The sequence below is a fragment of the Lactuca virosa genome, chromosome 4, assembly GCF_052849685.1.
Source record: "Lactuca virosa cultivar CGN04683 chromosome 4, Lactuca_virosa_CGN04683_v6, whole genome shotgun sequence".
NCBI lineage: Eukaryota > Viridiplantae > Streptophyta > Magnoliopsida > Asterales > Asteraceae > Lactuca > Lactuca virosa.
The window spans coordinates 500,479,459-500,499,370 of NC_136429.1; the positions used below are offsets into that span (position 1 = coordinate 500,479,459).

The 19,912-nt window shown below is 36.4% G+C and overlaps 2 protein-coding genes across 2 annotated transcripts; both read right to left on the minus strand.

The window, feature by feature from the left end:
* Nucleotides 1–16,554: 16,554 nt before the first annotated feature.
* On the minus strand, nt 16,555–17,600 carry LOC145107004 (uncharacterized). The gene is made up of 3 exons (XM_079043899.1): nt 17,334–17,600; nt 17,036–17,252; nt 16,555–16,949 (listed from the first exon to the last, which is right to left on the minus strand). The coding sequence occupies exons 1-3, from the start codon at nt 17,598–17,600 to the stop codon at nt 16,555–16,557; spliced, it is 879 nt and encodes a 292-aa protein (XP_078900025.1).
* A 1,176-nt stretch (nt 17,601–18,776) lies between these two features.
* Nucleotides 18,777–19,579, minus strand: LOC145107005 (uncharacterized). The gene is made up of 3 exons (XM_079043900.1): nt 19,523–19,579; nt 19,273–19,434; nt 18,777–19,190 (listed from the first exon to the last, which is right to left on the minus strand). Exons 1-3 carry the CDS (start codon nt 19,577–19,579, stop codon nt 18,777–18,779), a joined length of 633 nt encoding a protein of 210 aa, XP_078900026.1.
* Nucleotides 19,580–19,912: the final 333 nt, after the last annotated feature.

The window sequence follows — 19,912 nt, forward strand, 5'->3', positions numbered from 1 at the left end:
CAGAGGTCTAAGTTGTTGGACATGGCTACAACACTCATGAGTGCTCATAAGTTCTAAGCATTGGACTCAACCCACGCTCACTGGAATCACTTCATGGAATTTATCTCGAGTGATCGTGAGACGGTAATATCATATAAATCTTCAAACCTAGATATATGATTTGTTACTTATGAGTTGGTTATGCATTGATTGTACGAAAACGCATTGGTAACTCGATGTTATAAAACGTGCTTTTGTGTATAATTCAATGAGTGGTAGAACAAACATATGAGTCAAAGTTTATCTGTTCCTTCTTGGATTAGAAGCTGATATCTGGGCCCCTCGATGATTTTGTTTTGACCTATGTACCGGGCCCGGTCAGAACTAAGTTGATGTGTTCAATTAAGTTCTTTGTCAAACAAATCGGAAATCGGGAAACAAACTGCTGGACAATAAGTAAGACATTGTTCCATGTATTTGTCCGGCTGATATCTAGAACAGAGGATTATATGATCACTTATCTTAAATGGCGTATCATCATCTTCTCAGTTCCGAGAGACCTTGAAAGAGCTGCGATTGCCGATCGGTTCCTGAAGTATTGCAGTTATAGTTATTAGACTTATCCAAGTGGGTGACTGTTGGATAAGGTGTATAAGTCCATAACTATTTCTGGTATGTACTTGACCCGACCCGGCATGGTCCATTTGGGTTGCATGGCACCATGCAATTGGATAAACTAAAATGAGAGAAATAACACTTATGGTTTATTAATATATTATAAGTTCTAATATATTAATAATATTATTTAATTAGTTTGATCAAGAATTAATTTAGAATTAATTAAGTGATCAAAAGATAACTAATTAAATATATGGGTTGATTATGTAAATCTTCCATATCTTATATAGTGGGCTAAGAGGCTCCATGGATTATCAAGTTGGGTTCCACCCATAGGATGCTCCATGGATGCTCCATGGGAGTTACAAACCCATGGGTCATGGAAATGAAGAGTCATGACACATTAGGGTTTACATGGTGTAACCCTAGATGTGTCAACACTATATAAGAAACCCATTCTCCACCAAAATAGGCGACACTAAGAAACAAGAGGGCTAGAGCCGATTTTGCAAGTGTAAGATTCTCTCAAAGTTTACTCCTTTGCATTTGGTGTTGTGTGAAGCATTTGAGGCATCACACTTGGGGTGCTAGGCTCACAAGGTTTCAAGGATCATAATAAACAACAAGGTAAGTTATTCTATCTTTCATTCAAGTTAAAAATGTTCCCCATGTATGCTAGATAGGAATATAACCTTGGAATTCAACTTTCCATGATTATTAGACAAACATAGATCTAAGGTTATTAGGGTTGCATGTACACTTAGGAAGTGTTAGAATGCTCAAAACCCATCAGAACAAATGTAATATTTGAGTCTCTATATATAGAGCTCAATCTTTCTTATTCAATATCAGATAACACTACGCATCTTGAATCTCATATCTTGTGTTATTACTCTCATCTCCTTCTTACTCTCAAAGTTCACTTGAATATAACTTAATATTATCTCTCTTCGGAGCAAGTCATTCTTGACTTAATCACTAAGTTTGATCTCACTTACTAACTTGGTCTGAATGCATTCCTTGTTAAGAATCAACTTATGTGTATACTTGATATGATACCTGCTGTCATTTATATTTCCTTACATTTCAGCACCTAACTCTCTAATTATCTAACTCTAACTTATTATTATTGTTGAGCTTTTAGATCCATTGAGATAAACTATTCCGTAACTATACTTGTTCTAACGTTTGTTCAAGTGTGTCTCAAGTTTTTCTCTCAACATAAATTCTTTCTATTTGTGAGCCATATGTTGTCTCCTCTGCGTGATTGAAGTGATCCGACCTGGAATACAGTATATGCATTATTCTACATCTCAATCCCTCTATCCTAGTTTGCCATATGTTGTCCCTTCTGCATGATTGAAAGAGATCTGACCCGAGACACAACATATGCACCTATTTCTAAATCTGACTTCCTCCTTAATAATTGTCTATTCACCTAAAGTAAGGAGTTCTTTGGAAGTTCTTGATAATCAGGGTATATCGGGAAGTGGGGAACACGTTCTAGTGCAACTAAAATTGAACCATTTAGAGGTTGTTTGTAGATCTCGTTGCTTAATTTAAGTGGACAACAATACCCATGGTCGTCGTCAGCTAAATGGTTTATTTAGAAAATTTTGTCAGTATTCTTCGTGTTTAAGTGGACCACAATACTAACAATTGACCAGATCTATTCATGAAGGTGAAGGTATGGATAAACAAAGTTAAGACTGTCTCACAACTTTCATCCCAATTATTTTTGTTTTTGTTAAATTTGTCCATAGTTTTCCTCTATGCACAAATTTAGGGGGAGAATTAAAAAAATTCAAAAATCAAACAAAAATCAGAAAATTAAAAATCCAAAAATAGTGTTATTTCTGTTTTAATTTTTTCAGAAAATTAAAAAATCCAAAAATATTGTGTGCTAAGTTTTCTTTTAGTTTTTTTTTTGTCTTGAAAAGTGAATTCAGATGTAGATGAGACTCATGGAGACTGTATAGAGATTTTCTGAGCCAAGGCTTCATCCGTGATCATCGAAGAATTCTGATTCGAAGGAACAAGAAATGAAGACTATTCTTTCAACATTCAATCTTTCAACCCCAGAAGCAAGGTGAAGCTGACTTGAAGATTATGTGACAGATTGCATTGAAGCCTCCTCAATCAATTTGCTGCTATCTTGTACCTGCTGAAGTGATACAGAAGATTAGTTCTCTTTATCATTCTCTCTGAAGATTCTCAAGCTGAAAGCGCTAAATTTCAAGAATCTCTACAAGAAGCCTCCTCACCGAATGTGCGTTCATAGTCAAATTTGGAAGAAAGGCCCAACTGCTTAAGATGAAGTCATGTATTGAAGATTCATCAAGTTCTTCTTGAAGCTGTGAAGAAATTGAAGATTCACGCTGAAGCCAAGCTCCAAATGAAGATTGACAAGAAAAGCCAGCTACTTTTTAGGGGGAGTTGTTTGGGTCAATTAGAAAAGAAAGCTATAAACCAATGGGGAGATTATTGGGTCAAAAATATGGTTTATACTTTTCTTTTCTAGGCAATTGGGTTTTCGGTCATGTAATATGTGTTTACAGTTGTGTGTTCACGACCCAAGTGGGTGTTTACGGTCGTGAACTGGTTCACGGCCGTGAACCTGTTCACGGCCCATGTTCCATATAAATAGATGTAAGGGTGAGGAGTGCAGGTCTGAGTGGGTACGATTAGAGGAGGTTAAGTGTGTGAAACTCAAGGTGTGTTCTAGAGAGAAAAACTAGAGAGAATAAGAGAGAGTGTGTGAATCTCTTGTAAGGATCTTCATTCATATCATCAATACATTAGATTCATCTTATTCTTCTTATCCTTGTTCTCTATTTTGATCTTGCATCATCCAATTAAATGGGATTCCGTACCATCAATTGGATCTGATTGATACGTCAAGCAAATTTGGGACTTACATGTGTATTGATTACTGTGAGCTAAATAAGGTAACTATCAAGAACAAGTACCGCTACCTCGCATTGACGATTTGTTTGGTCAACTTCAGGGTGTTAGCTATTTCTTGAAGATTGATTTGAGATCTAGCTATCATCATTTGAAAGTACACGAGCATGATGTACCGAAGACTGCTTTTCGTACTCGATATGGGCATTATGAATTCCTTGTCATGCCATTCGGTCTAACAAATGCTCTTGCTATATTCATGGATATGATGAATCGCGTATGCCGCCCAATGCTCTATAAATCTGTCATCGTATTCATTGATGATATTCTAATTTATTCCAAGTCTGAATTTGATCATGCCATTCATATTCGTGAAATATTAGAACTTCTTCGAAAGGAGAAACTATATGCTAAATTCTTGAAATGTGAATTTTGGCTTCGCCAAGTTCAATTTCTCGACCATGTAATTTCTGGTGACGGTATATTCGTAGATTCTACCAAAATTGAAGCCATTCAGAACTGGGAAGCGCCCCGTAATGCTTCTGAAATTCGTAGTTTCTTGGGTCTCGCGGGATATTACTGGAGATTCATTAAAAAAATTTCACGTATAGTTGTACCTCTCACAAGTCTTACACGAAAGGAAACAAAGTTCGAATGGGGTGAAGCCCAAGAAAAAGCTTTCTCAACTTTAAAAGATCTTTTGACTCATGCTCCGATCTTATCACTCCCAGAAGGTGATAATGATTTTTCCATATATAGCAATGCTTCAAGGTTGGGACTCGGTTGTATGTTGATGCAGCGTGGTAGAGTAATAGCCTATGCCTCAAGACAACTGAAAGAGTATGAAAATAATTATCCCACCCATGACATCGAACTCGCTGCAGTAGTATTTTCCCTAAAACTTTGGAGGCATTATCTTTTTGGTACAAAATGCCAATTGTTTACTGACCACAAAAGTCTCAAGTATATATTCAGTCAGCAAAATTTGAATATGAGACAACAACGAGCCATGGAGCTGATCAAAGACTATGACTGCGAAATCTTGTATCATCCTGGAAAGGCCAATGTAGTTGCCGATGCACTTAGAAGAAAGGTTTATCATAATAGTGTGTGTTATGGTATTACTCACACTACAGTAAAGTTCACTATTCTAGATGAACTAGAGAAATGGCAAGTAGAGGCCTTAAAGCCAGAAACTATGAAGAAAGAAGGGAATCGTACATTATACTGATGTTTTACTTGATGATCCACGAGGATTGAAGGTATTCAAGAATCGGATATGGATTCCAAAAATTGGTGGATTAAGACAGAAGATTTTAGATGAAGCTCATAAGTCTAAGCTATCAATACATCTTGGTACAAGTAAAATGTACTATGATGTAAAAGCTGATTATTGGTGGCCTGGATTAAAGAAAGACATTAGAAGATACGTACAGGAATGTTTAGTATGCTTACAAGTCAAAATAGAGCACCAAAAGCGTTACGGAATTCCAGAAAGTCTCAGTGTTCATGTGTGGAAATGGGAAGAGCTGTCAATGGATTTTATTACCAAATTGCCAAAGACTGCTAGACAGAATGATAACATTTGGGTAATTGTCGACCGTCTGACTAAGAGCGCACATTTTCTTGCCATGCGTGAAATGGCTCCAATGGAGAAATATGCACAAGTATACTTAGATGAAATTATTTGCACGACACGGTGTGCCACTAAAGATTATTTCCAAACGTGATACTCGCTTCACTTCTCATTTTTGGGCGAGTATGCAACGTGAATTGGGATCTCGAGTTTCTCTCAGTACAACTTATCATCCGCAGACAGATGGTCAGACGGAGAGAACGATCCAAACAGTAGAAGATATGCTTCGTGCATGTGTCTTGGATTTCGGTGGTAACTGGGACAAGTACTTACCTCTTTTTGAATTTTCATATAATAACAGTTACCACGCTTCAATCAAAATGCCACCATATGAAGCATTATATTGTCGGAAATGTCGTACTCCATTATGTTGGCGTGATGTAGGACATAAAATCCTTGGAGGCCCTGAAATGATTCAAGATACCACTGACAAGATTCAAATTGTACGAGAAAGAATGAAAGCGGCCCAGGATCGAAAAAAGTCCTATGCAGAAAAGAGAAGACGACTCATAGAATTCTAGGTGGGTGATTTTGTAATGCTGAAGGTATCCCCGTGGAAATGCATTATGCGATTTGGGAATAAAGGAAAACTAAGTCCTAGATTTGTTGGTCCTTTCAAAATCATACAGAGAATTGGTAAACAAGCATACCGCTTGGAATTGCCTGAAGATTTGGAAGGTATTCATGATGTGTTTCATGTGAGTTATCTGCGTAAATGTTTAAGCATATATGATGAAACGGTTCCGTTATCTGAGGTGAAACTGGATAATAAATTAAGATATGTAGAAGAACCTGAATAGATCGTAAACGAAAGAACGACTAATCTACGCAATAAGGAAGTGGAGTTGATTCTTGTCAAGTGGAAACACCATCGAGGCCCAAATTATACTTGGGAAAATAAGAATTAGATAAGAGCGAAATATCCCCATTTGTTTAAATCGTTGTAATTTCGGGGACAAAATCCTCAAAAGGAGGAGGTATTTTTAACATACACGTTAATAACCTTGTTCGATTATCGTGTTTTGTAAAGATTATTAGCTTAAAATGAATAATATTATACGTTTTTGAGCGTTGCGTTCTAACAAGATAGTTTTTACGAGATTTGAAGTAAAACTATGTTTAGAATCACTCGAAATGTATTAGAAGTCTTATGAGATTCCAATCAAAAGTCAAATATTGAAATTAACAAAAATATAAAGTTGGAAATAAATAAAAATAATGTTATTGAAAGTTGTAGATTATCTCGTTAGAAACATTTAGGCGAAAACCTCATCGAAATCCGAGTTATATAACGAAGAAGTTATGACCAATCGAAGATCCGCGACAAAACCGGCAAAACACTATTTAGCGTAGAAAATGAGTTTTCAACAAACTACTTTTTAGCTTTAGTGATCTAAATGAAAGTCGTAGTATTCGTTAAACCGAGAATTTTCATAAAAAGAACGTCAAAATATGACTTCGTATGAGGAAGTTATGATTTTTCTGAGTTTCAGTATAGCAGTATACAACTAAAAACTCGAAATAAAGATCGAGTGATTTTTAGCCGACACAACCTAAACGATAATCGAAGGTCTCGTCAAGAGTAGTACAACGGTAAAAAGACAGAAGAAAATGGACGTCGGATGAAGAAGTTATGAATTTTTAACAGATTTTCCTGTCCCGGTCTGTTAAAAATAATAATATTAAAATTAGTCAACATAGTCTAAACAAAACTTGTAGAGTATAATCTCGCCTACGCGTGCATATAAAGAACGTAAAAAACGGAGCTCATATGCGAAAGTTATGAAGTTTTGAAGTTCGGGGCACAAAAACCGAGAAAATTCGCATTTGCATGGTCCGGGTTCGGCCACGTAGCACCTGCGCATGCGAGACGCGTGTCTGGTCCGTGGCATGACAGAAGCGAGCCACATCGCCCTTTCCTTGCGAGCCGCCCCGTGTCCGAAGTAGGTGAGTGATCCGAAGGCGCGGTCCAATCCGAAGGTGACACGTGCCCTCCCCCTCTCCTGCGAAGCTGCCGCATGTCCTTCTCTCTTCCCGTCGGTCCGAACCCTCACACCTATATAAAGGGTGTGAGATTTCCCAGTTCCTTCACCGTTTTAGCCCACTTTCTCATACTTTTCACACTTTTCACCTCCACAAACCTCCTTACAACCCCCCGAAGCCCCGGTATCATATCCAACACCCGAAGAACATCCCGAGGCACTAGAAGTCCGCAAGAAAAGAGTCTTTCGGTTTCTAAACCCGACCCTCGCAAAGCCCGGTTTCAACAATAAAGCCTTTTTCTAGCAACGAAGTGCTGCCCAAATTACTATTTTAACCTTCGGTTATTTCACGGTGAGTTCAAATTATAGGAACAATTATATGTTATGTGTTATATGTGCAATATGCTTTCCCGTTTTATTATGATAATGAGCTATACCTTTGACCACGAAGTGAACGACTAAGCATCACTTGGGTATTGGTATGTAGCCTTTGACCATGAAGTGAATGAGTAAGCATCAATTTGGCACTGGCAGAATGCTAGATAGGGTTGAAAGCCTGTAAATTCTACCAAAATGTTAATTTCGAAATCGTTTATTTTCTGTGCCACTTGGGCTGAAGTCTTATTGATGTATATCAAGTTGAAATTGTTGTATCTCACTGATTGTATATCTTTGAATCAAATCATTTGTTGATATGGAAAGCTTGTCACATGATTCACATATGCCTTCGTTGTTCTTTGTTCCTCTTCGCTTCTGTCATATTGGTATATATATGGCATAACGTTATATTGTATCTATTTTTGAACTCACTAAGCGTCACCGCTTATCCCTCTCAGTCTTTAACTATTGCAAGTAATAAGGATCCAGTATAGATACATACTGTTGGAAGATTTAGAATAGTTAATAACATTATTTTTGTATTTAGTAATCGTGTATGTATAAAATTATAATTTCCTGGGTAATTATGTCATATACTAAAACTTAGTTGGTTTGTATCCAGTCTTTTGAAATTAAACTATCAATGTAAAATATTGTTTATAAATATGCATGTAGCATGTTTTGGAGTAATATGATGTAGTTTTAGAGAAGGGTTCTCTCAGCATGCTTGGAGCATGGGATGAGTATTGTTTTAATTCAAGTATTAAGTTGATCAATCGAAACATTATACAATGAATAATGTGTAATCAATATGGTGACTCAGTAAAAAGTGTTTTATTTATATTCAAAAGTTTTGAGATCATATTGGATTCGATTATTATTGTCTTTCACTTTGTATGTTTTGACTTCCCGAATAACTAGGTTATTCAAACTATCCACAGTCGATCATACTTTGGAAGTAGGTATTGAAGTTAGACTATTATGAATGGGTTTGTAGATTGTCTAAAGGCGTTTAGACATAGCACAAGTTTGCTACAGTATTCATGAGTACTCCTGTAATAAGATTTGAGTATTTGAATCAACCCACGCTCATTTGAATCACTTCATGGATTTTATCACGAGTGATTGTGAGACGATAATATCTTATATTCTTGAAACCAAGACATGTGAGTTGTACTATACAAGTCGATTGCATATTGATGCTACGAAAACGCACTAGTAACTCGGTGTTATAAAACGTATTGTTGTGTGTGATTTGATGAGTAAGTACAAGCAAGCATTTGAGTCAAGGTTTATCCGTTCCTTTTACCCTTAGTGGGATACAAGCGATATATGTGGGCCCCTCGATGATTTAGTGATGACAAGCCTAAGCGCTTGGCCAAGCCTGGACTGATTTGATTTGTTCAATTAGTCAGTCGTCATAAATTGGAAATCGAGAAAGAACAGATGGACAGAGAGAATGATTATAATCCATGTCTCAGTCCATATGATATCTTGTAGAATGGAGGAATATATGATCCCTTATCTAATGGACGCGTCATTGACTAGGTCAGAGTTCGTCCGCGACTTTTAAGAGCTACGATTGCTAATCGGGATTTTCGAGTCATACTTGCAATAATAGTTATTAGACTTATCCAAGTGGGAGACTGTTAGATTAGGTGTCTAAGCCCATAACTATAATTGGTATGTACTTGACCCGAGAGTAGCATGGTCCATTTCGGGTTTCATATCACCAGTACAATTTGATAGGATGGATACTTGAGTAAGAGGTTACTTATGATTTATTAATATATTATAAGTTCTAATATATTAATATGAAATCATATTATTTAACTAGTATTGATCAAGAATTAATTTGGAAGTAATTATGTGATCAAAAGAGACTAATTAAATATATGGGGATTGATTTGGTAAATCAATAATTCTTATAGTGTGGGCCAAATGTTATTTAGGATGGGCTAAACCAATATGGTACTCCATGGATAGTCCATGGAGGTTTAACCCATGGAGCCTAAGTAATATGAAAGGTCATGGGCATTAGGGTTTGCATAGATGTAACCCTAGACTTTGCCACACTATAAAAGGACTCCCTTAGCACCCAAAATCGGTGACTAGAGTTCTTGGAGTTCATTAGAGCCGATTTTGGAGCTAGCAACATCTCTCTCAAGTTCTCCTTTGTCCTAGGTGTGTTGTGAACCGTTTGAGGCATCACACTTGGGGTGCTAAGTTCTTAAAGGCCAAATAAAACAAGTTCTACAAGCTACATAAAGAGGTAAACTCCTAACTATTATTTTATGTTGTTTGTGTCAATTGTATGCTAGTTGTAGGCTTAATGCTTTGGAAACAATATTGCATGTATAATTAGAGAAAACATAGATCCAAAGCATTTAGGGTTGTATGTGCACCATAGGATGTTGTATTATACTAAAACCCAACACATACCACCGACACCAGATAATTATTCGAATGAAAGGTCTCAAACTATAACGGTTGGACTCAAACAAGAGTTGCGCAATAGAGTTAAAACCTAACCTTATAAAATTATCTAGTATCAGTAATATGTAACTTAGCATATTCGCTTACTAGTTAGCTGATGTTAATGAGAACTCCTAAAAGCCCAAAGCAAGCAACATTTGAGCATCGAGTAATCAGGATGAAAGCATAACCTAAACAAGCCATCCTATCACTTGTTGATCAGTACTAGCATGTAAGTCTACAAGCTCATATATTAGGCATATAAAGGCATCTCTCCTAGTTGTTCTATCATGAAATCATGAGCAGATCCTTAGCCCTATAATCTAGCATGCGATTCACAATTCAAAGCATAACACAAAACATGTATGGTTATTTTGGGAAAACTTACTTAAGCTCGGTCGATTGCATGCACCACACCCCTTTCTTTTATTAGAAAAACCCTTTTTATAAAACATTTCTTTTTATGAAAAATCTGCCAAACCCTCAGTTTGAGTTCAAACATACCCGAGAGTATGCATGAATCCCTTAAACCAAGGCTTTGATACCAACTTGTAACGTCCCAAAATTCAAAACCAAAAACTTTTGTTTTCATATAGAATAAAACATCAACCAAACGTTTTTTGTAAAACCAAAGGGAAATCATAATGCATTCATAATCATCCAAAACACATCAGAGTCAAATAGGTGAAAAAGTCATGGTGTGTGCGATGCGATCATCCCGAGCTCTTCCCCTTCGAACCGGGAGTACCTGAAACGTAGACTAAAAACCGTAAGCACCTTAAGGGTCAAAAATGAAAAGTACCTTGAATCGGGTATTACAATCTTATTACAAGTTCTACTTATTTTAAACTGGCGACTTAACTTTTAATTCTTGCAAAATGGCCACCATTTCATAAGTGTTGCAAATAGAATTTGAGTATTTCCATATTTAGTCCTTCCCCACCATTTCTATGAAATTATTAGTCATAAGTCCCACTTAAGTGAGTCAATTATTGGTTAAACTCAGCTTTCACAACTATGTAAAATTTAACCTCTATTTACAAAATGTGTTAAATTTAACTTTATCTCCTCAAAATTATATACTTACTAATAATATGATTTTTTATTAGTATTGTTGTTGTTGTTATTCATTAAAATCTTATTTATTTTTATTTAATTAACAAAAGTGAAATTTTTTAGCCTTAAAAATATATGTTACATAATTTTTGTGACATTATCTATCTAAGTGAATTGAAGCTTTCCAACTTGGTGGTGGATTGTTATAAATTAAGAAGGATGTATTGTTAACTAAATCTTGTGTATAGTAACCGTAGACAAATTAAAACTTGATTAAATTACATTAACTAAGGTTAGTGATTTGATAAACTTTTCGCATCATATCAGATAACACGTGATCTACAATACACATGTCATTCCTTCTTAAACTTTTATATTTCCTTATGCGATGTTTAACTAAAATGATCATCCAAATTAGGAGTGAGCATTTAAACTAAATCGTTCGGATCAGACTGGTTTCGTAGAAGTGGGTGGACCATGGACTGGATCTACGAAGACTAACCTGTTCCGGAGCCCAGTACGGGGATGGGTTTTTCTAGTTCGTGTACCCGTTGGACCAATACAACTTTATTTACATACAATACTATTTTTTGAATCCTAACCAAACTTACTTCCCAAAACTATAACAACATGTTGATAATCAAATCCCTATATTGTTGGTTGGAAACATGCATAAAAGAAGCACATCAGCTTTCCAAAAGTGCCTTACATATGATATAAGAAGCCCATCATACTATCATATTGTTAATTGGAAACATGCACGAAAGAAGCACATCTACATTCCCTCGAGTCCAACCTTTGTGCCGATTTTTTTGGAAGTCATGATCATGTTACCGACGTCATTTTTTATCGAGAATAGTAGAGAAGGAGAATTGGGTTTGGAAACGAAATCTATTGGATAAGGAAAAAATATTCGCAAAATATTAACCCTTTTAAAATTCTGGTCCAAACCACTTTGTACCCGGAACAGGTAAAAAACCAGACCGGATTTGGACAATACTAACATTCGATAACCGAACCTCTTCTAGTAGACCATTGTTGGTCTAGGTACAGTTCTCATTACGGTCCGGTCTGATGGTCCAAATGCACAGCCGTAATCCAAGTTATAGGAACGTTATCATTTAATCATCTAAATATAAATCATGATAATTAAGCTATTAAAATTTCAAATTTTTCTCATTTCCTCCTTATTACCTCCTAAGCCTAGTTTTTTTGTTTCCCTACTTACGTTGAGCCTATATGTAGTTTTTCTTGTGTCTCGACACACACACACATACAAGCCACTGGGTAACCTCACCACAACCGCCGACTATGAGGTACCCACTTTCCCTCAGTGCCTCACCAATGTGCTGACCACCACCTCCATCAACCAACCACAAACAAAAGTTTTTGGGAAAATACCGCTAATAGACAAAAAAGGGGGCCAATTTCAAAATTTAGTCATAAAAAATGACTTTTCCGGCTATAGACACGCATTCCGCGGAGGACCCTCTGCGGACCTCCGCGGAGCGTTGTTTCCACCGCGGAATCTAATAAAGTGACAATTTTTTATTGTTTACAAAATTGCTCCGCGGGGTCCTCTGCGGAGACATTAACCCCTCCGCGGAGGGGATGGTTGGCAGAGGTTTTAATCCCTCCGCAGAGCCAGTGGCGAGGAGCTCCGCGGAGAGATTAATGACTCCGCGGAATGAATGGTTGGAACGTTTTTTGACGGATTTTTTGATACAAATGTTGTTTTTTCATTTTCTTATCTCCATTTGCGATCAAATTTGTCTAGTGTTACTAATTTATTTTCCAAAAGAAAGATGAGTTTTGTTATTCTATGTACCGGGGTTTTTTGGCAGATAAGTAATGGGGTTAACACCTACGTTAGACCTAAGTTTAACAACTTAGGTATACTGCTTCCGCCAAACTTTGATCGTCGAATATTGTTTGATTTGGTCAAAAGTAAGGCTAATTTGTTCCATAGTAATATATCATTGTCATTTCAACACCCGGTTCATGGGTATGTTATGAATATTGTAGACGAAGCAGATGTTCATCAACTCAGAAATGTAATTTCTGAAACGAAGGAGATTGTGCATTTGTATTTGGAGGTGTTTGAGGGATGGGTCGAACCGACAGAAGCGGTTGAGAAGATTGTACCATACAATGTTGAAAACATTGTATCTGATAATGTTGAAAACATTGTATCTGATAATATTGAAGAGTGTCCAGAACAAGAAACTGTTGCAGTGAATACAGTGGAAGAAGAAAATTTATATGAGTTTGGAAGACTGGGTGACAAAACTTTGTCAGATGGTGAAGATTCAAATGAAGGCTGGTCAGAAGATGAGTTCACACACGGGAAAAAAGCTTCAGACATATTTTATGGTATGCCTCCCATACCTGATTGTCCTGATCCTATTGTTGAACCCGGACCATTTCATAGTTTAGGTCCAAATGATGATATGTTTGTTCGTCAAACGTATGATAACAAACAACAACTAATATTTGCTTTGACTCTTAAAGCTACCAGAGAAAAGTTTCAGTTTAAGACCAAACATTCTAACAAAAATCGTTATGAGGTATATTGTGAAATTGAGAACTGTAGTTGGCGTTTATATGCAAAACGCATTGTTCCCACTGACGAATTTGAAATCAGGAGTTTCAACAACGTGCACAGATGTTCGTCATTACAGATACACCCTAATCATAAGCATGCTAATAAAAAAGTCATGGGTACTATATTGCATGAGATTATGGGAAAAACTCGTTCCAAGGTTTAGAGGCCTAATGAAATATCAAGGGATTTAAATGCTTTGCTGGAAATTAATGTAAATTACAAACAAGCTTGGCGTGCAAAACAATATGCTATGGAATTGTTGTTGGGATCCTCTGAAGAATGTTTTTCCAAACTTCCTATCTATTTTCACAATTTTAAGAGGCATAATCCCGGTACAGTGGCGTATATACAAACAGATTCTGAAGATTGTTTCAAGTGTTGTTTTTATGCCATTGGGAGCACGGTAAATACAAAAACTTGTTATTTAATATATAATTATTTGTAAAAAATTGTAGAGTGTTTATGTGTTCCATTTTAATATATTGAAGATACGAGCGTTCAAACGTTTTTGTCGTAAAGTTATAATTATGGATGGTGCGCATTTGAAGGGTGATTTTAAGGGAACCATATTGCATGCAGTAGCTATGGATGGGAACAACCAGATAGTGCCCCTTGCGCACGGAATATGCAAAAAAGAGAGTGGTCTTACTTGGACATGGTTTCTTGAAAAGTTGTATGAATGTGTTGGTGATTGTCAAGAATTGACTTTTGTAACTGATCGGGCCGATGCAATTCGGGTTAGTATTGAAAATGTCTTCCCTCAAGCTCATCATGGCGTGTGTGCTTTTCATCTACTAGGAAACATAGTACACAAGTTTGGGAAAAATGACAAAACAAAAGTGTTGTTTTGGAGGCTTGTGAAAGCTTACAAAAGAAATGTTTTTGAAGAATTGTGGTCTAGATTTAGTTCTACTAGGCCGCAAGTAGCGGCGTATCTAAGTGAAATTCCGCGTGCTAAATGGACTAGAGCATATTCCCCGTCGAAACGGTACGATTACATGACCTCCAACAGTGCAGAGTCCATGAACGCTTTATCTGTAGATGCAAGGAAGATGCCTATAATACCCCTTCTTGAGTTCTTCCGTCGTCTTTCTCAGGAATGGTGTAACAAGCGTCGCATCGATGGAGGTATGAAATTAATTTAGACTTTAATTATCTCTAATAATAATTTAATTATATATATATTCTTTACAGGGAAACGTTCAACAGTGCTAACCGAGTGGGCTGAAAAAGTAGTTACTAAAAATGAAGAGCGTACGACAGGATGGTCCGTTTATGGTGTTTCAGATGCAATATATCAAGTGCATGATTTCAAACATGGTGGCATAGTTGATCTGAGGCAAGAGACTTGTACATGCAAATATTGGGAAGGAACTGGGTTGCCTTGTGGTCATGTCATAATGGTCTTAAAGCACTTGAAAAAAACTAACTTCGGACATTTGGCTATAGATGCTTACAAAATGGAAACGTACCGGAGTACGTATGAGGAGCCGGTTTACCCCCTTCCAGAACCGTGTGATTGGGAGATTCCTTCTGAGATGATGGTTGTTAAACCCCCGATAATGGATACACGTCAGGCTGGTAGACCAAGAAATAGAAATCGTATCCCGTCACAAGTGAGGAACCTATAGTAAGAAGGTGTAGTAGATGTGATAGTACAACACATAATGCAGCGACTTGTCCGGCATTGGTCCCAATGAAACCAAAAAAGGCTAGAACAAATAGTGCGCCATCATGTAGTAACACAAAAGGGAAAGGGAAAGGGACACAAATGACGCAAGAGACGGTAGAGACGCACGGGACACAAGAGACGCGCTGGACGAGTGGGACGCAGAGAGAAGACTATTGTTCAACGTTTGATTTGAATGATTGATGGTGTATTTATTATTAATTATGTTTTGTTTTAGAGGATATTAATTTGTGTACTTTGAAATGGTTTGTTTATTTTAAAGATGATTGATAATATTATGATTATCAATTTATGTTTTGTTTTAGAGGATATCAATTTATGTTTTGTTTTAGAATACTAACTAAAAAACGAAGATAATACATTCAACAAACCAGAAACATATATAGCAAACGTACAACAACAGTAATTAACTTAAGGGAATTGCACACGTACAACAACAATAATTAATTAACTTAAGGGAATTGCAAAGGATACTTTTCTTTCTCCATTGTTATGTAGTCGTCCCTAATTCGTATTTTATCTTCCATACGGTCCTGTTGCCTCCCAAGTTCTATCATTTCCGCATCCTTGCCAGCTAGCCATTTTTCAGACAGTTTGATATTCTTCTTAGCTGTTTTTATCCAATCCTCATGATCTTTGATTTCTTGTTTAGTATTCGCCATCCTTTCCTCAACCTCTTTGCACTCCACCGCAATGAGGTCACGACGTTCAGTGAGAGCTCGAGATGACGCTTTATCTTTTTTTGTTGTTCTTCAGCCCATTGTAGTTGTTGCAAAGTATCCTCAGACATATACCCGTCTTTTAAATTTGGTGATGGGGCAAGAAAAGGGTCGATCGGATCACAATAGAAACAATCAACTTCATTGCACGAGCAAATATACAAACTTGAAGATGAACTCATTTGTAAATTTATAAAATATTTATAACTCTATACCAAAAATCCAACGACCATCCATGACTATATATAGTCCCTTCAACTCCACAGAGAGGTGTTTGTAAGTCCGCAGAGTTGTTTGTCTAGTCGTTGTCATCCGCAGAGAGGTGTTTGTCAGTTCGCAATAATGTTTGTCAGTCCGCAGAGTTGTTTGTCTAGTCGTTGTCATCCATACTTTATTTATTTAAAGGTAAACATTTTTTATTAAAAGGTAAATATTTATTATTAAAAACTAAACAACGCCAACAGACCATTACAACTACGGTTAACATACAACTGAATACAAATTAATATAGTTCAACTGAATTGTCGTGGAGGTAAGACGACAACACTTTCAACTGGTATTTCCCAATGCCTGCGGGTTGGAATAGGATTGACCGTCTCAGTTTGATAACCATTTCGATACACCGTGGTGCTTAACTTTAAATTTGCCATTCTATGGATTTCTGCAATTTCAAGCCTTTGTAGTGAAGCTATAGCATGCTCACAAGGTATACCACATTTTTGATTTTTACCGCAACTACAAATACCACGATCTAATTGCACAGATTCGGTTGTTGAATACTTACTCACTTCATATTTGTCGCTAACAATATGCCTAATCCTACAACCATCCGAGTGCATAAATCTTTTATGAATCACCTTAAGTGCATAAGGCGTTAAAAGACCAAGAAAATCGCCTATGAAATGTACTGAATGAATAAACAAAAATTATGATGGCATAACGTATAATAACATATCAATTGACCATTTAAGTTATGTCCTAACTTATAATTACCTCCAAAAGCAGCACGTTGAAGATACACTGCTTGCATCGAGTCATGGACCATTTCAATGATTGTTGTTATTGGAAACTCATGCATGTTTCTTCTAAACCAATTGACAACGTCGGGAATGTCAATGAATTTAATATTGAAACGTACTCTAGGAAAAAAAGCCCGTACCCATTTTGCAATGGGAATATTGTCAAGCCAATGAAGATGATTCCCATTAACCTAATTTTGTAAGTTGTTCAAACATGCATAAAAATCAGACATATTATACGCTTTACAAGTCTTCCAGAACAACTGCTCTACCACTGTATTCCACGCGGTGGAAGCGCGTATTTTCTCGGCTATATTTTTACAACAATAGCCATGATATGAATTAGGGTAGACTCTTTGAACTGCAAAGTCTATGGAATCAGACATATGGCTTATGAAACCAACTTCTGTATTGTCACCTAAACATTCTTTAAGCCTCCTCATGAACCATAACCATGAATCGTCACAGTTTATGGTTCCCAAAGCAAACGCTATGAGAAGGGGTTGATGATTTCCATCTAAAGCAACCGCAATGTACATGGATGTTACGTACGTCCCAATTAGAGGTACATGATCAACAAATATGATTGGTATCATAGACGTGACAAACGTACGAATCTGCAAGTGAAGATAAGAATATTAGGTATATAACAACCTAAGGTAATTAAATGATTTATTATAACGGATTACATACCACACATCCCAATGGCACAAAACAAATTTTGAAACGATTGTACTGATCTTTCGTAATGTACGTGAAGGTGTTTGGATTGGTTCTTTGCAGATTATGGAAAAAACTCGGTAGAGAAACTGACTTGTCAGTCCGCGTAGAGAAACTTTTTATACACAGTAAACCTTGTCAGTCCGCGTTACCAGTCTGCGTTACTGAACTGTCAGTCCGCGTAGAGAAACTTTATATATATATATATATATATATATATATATATATATATATATATATATATATATATATATATATATATATATTAAACGTAGTATCTATACGAAATTCAAATCTTTAATTGATAATAGAGATCAATTTACAAAATGGCGTCCAATGTACCAAGTTCATTGAATGCAACAAATCCATCTAATGCAGCCTCTCCAACAAATGGTACATCTCCATGGACGACAACAGAGTTGTTGGTCCTAACACAATGCTGGATTACCATTTACGAGGGTCTACCAGTAGTGGCTCCCCCTCATTGCCTTGTAGGTGATGAATGGTCCCGCCTAATAGCTTTGTTCAACTATCAGGTCGGACAAGGACAAGAACGACTAAAACCTGATATTGTTAGTAAATGGATTGATTTAAAGTTTAAAGTCACATGGTTCAATCGATGCTACAATCATGAGAAAATGCGACGCTCTCAAGCAGATGATGAAGAACTTCTTCAAGACGTGAATGGATATTACTTGTGCGAGTTTGATGGAACTGATTTCGAGTATACGGACGTTTGGAATCTGGTAAAAGATAAACCTTTTTTCATGTAGACGACTGTTTTATTTCCCATGTTTTATGTAATGTTTGTTAGTCGTAAGAAACCTTTTGCATGTAGACGACTCTTTTGTAATGTTTTTATGTTATTTGTAATGTTTATTGTGTTTGATTGTATGGTTTCGTAACATTTGTTGCTGAATTACATACTAGAAACAAGTATTTAATATTATTATATATATATACAAAGTTCCTAATATCAACTTATATAGTTAGGCCTATATAGTATCCCAAATAACATTTGCCATCTTATTTCTGTAGAGAAATCCCGCATCTCTACGTGCCGTAGAAATCTTCACTGGTACCCCCGAAACAATCATTTCCATAAACATGCATACAAATACTCCACAATCCCCTTTGTCAAGACTATATTCTTGTTGTGGCACATCTACAACATCAACAAACTCCAGCTTTGCTTTGTCTTTGTGTCCAACGGGGAAATGGTTCCAGTACTCAATGACATCTAACTCTGAGATAATACTATCTCCAAAACTTGTGAATTCTCCACCAGTTAAGTACTTTGAGAAGTAACCCGCAATTCGTGCTGAATCATAAATTTCTACTTTCCAGGTATCTAAATGTAGCACCGCCATAAACCAATGGGCACTAATAACATTTATTACGAATAGAACCTGCAAAAAATAATATAAATTAAATACTCGTAATTTCAGTAATATTATATTTATAAAATAATAATTATTAAAGTTAACTAACCATATCCACATCCTTCCATTTAGGACAACCTCCAAAACCATTTGCTACATTCCTTAAAAATAATGATTTTCCGGGTTCCAAATTGATTTCTTGTGGAAATATCGTCCACCTAGCGTTCGCCGGCCGCCTTTCCATCAACAAGGAACTCCATATCGCAATATGCTGTACATTTTAAGATAAAAATGTTAGAATTATTTATATAAATTCTAGTCTAAAAAAATAGTTAAAATTTTAATTAAAGGAATGTTACCGAAGAAAGTAACCACCCTTTTTCAGTAACAGAAAGTAACCTCGACCAAAAATCCATATCTAGTGGGAGAATATGCAGCCTATGTTTAGTGATGAGTTTGGAAGAGAGCACACTCCATTCTTTCCAAAAACTCATCGGACTATTACTATAAATACTGTCCAACAAGAGATGGTTTGAAACGTCACTACTCTCTGCATTGACAATGTCCTCATTTGTTTTTTTTAGGACTCTCCTCTATTTTTTTCTTTCTTGTCTTGCTGATTTTCTTCAATTTTGCTGTCGATTGCATCTAAAAAATCAACATGTCAAAAATGTAATATTTTAGAAATATACCAAATTTAAAATATGAGTTTTTTACCACTGTGAACGGAGTCCGCTGATACCATGCAA

Coding starts and splice junctions, on each gene's coding strand:
- LOC145107004 (XM_079043899.1), bottom strand. CDS start 17,600: ATGTACATTGCGGTTGCTTTAGATGGAAATCATCAACCCCTTCTCATA. Junction 17,253..17,333: donor CCACCGCGTGGAATACAGTG/GTAGAGCAGTTG, acceptor TTACAAAATTAG/GTTAATGGGAATCATCTTCA. Junction 16,950..17,035: donor TCAACGTGCTGCTTTTGGAG/GTAATTATAAGT, acceptor TTATTCATTCAG/TACATTTCATAGGCGATTTT.
- LOC145107005 (XM_079043900.1), bottom strand. CDS start 19,579: ATGGATTTTTGGTCGAGGTTACTTTCTGTTACTGAAAAAGGGTGGTTA. Junction 19,435..19,522: donor AAGGGTGGTTACTTTCTTCG/GTAACATTCCTT, acceptor TAAAATGTACAG/CATATTGCGATATGGAGTTC. Junction 19,191..19,272: donor AATGGAAGGATGTGGATATG/GTTAGTTAACTT, acceptor TATTTTTTGCAG/GTTCTATTCGTAATAAATGT.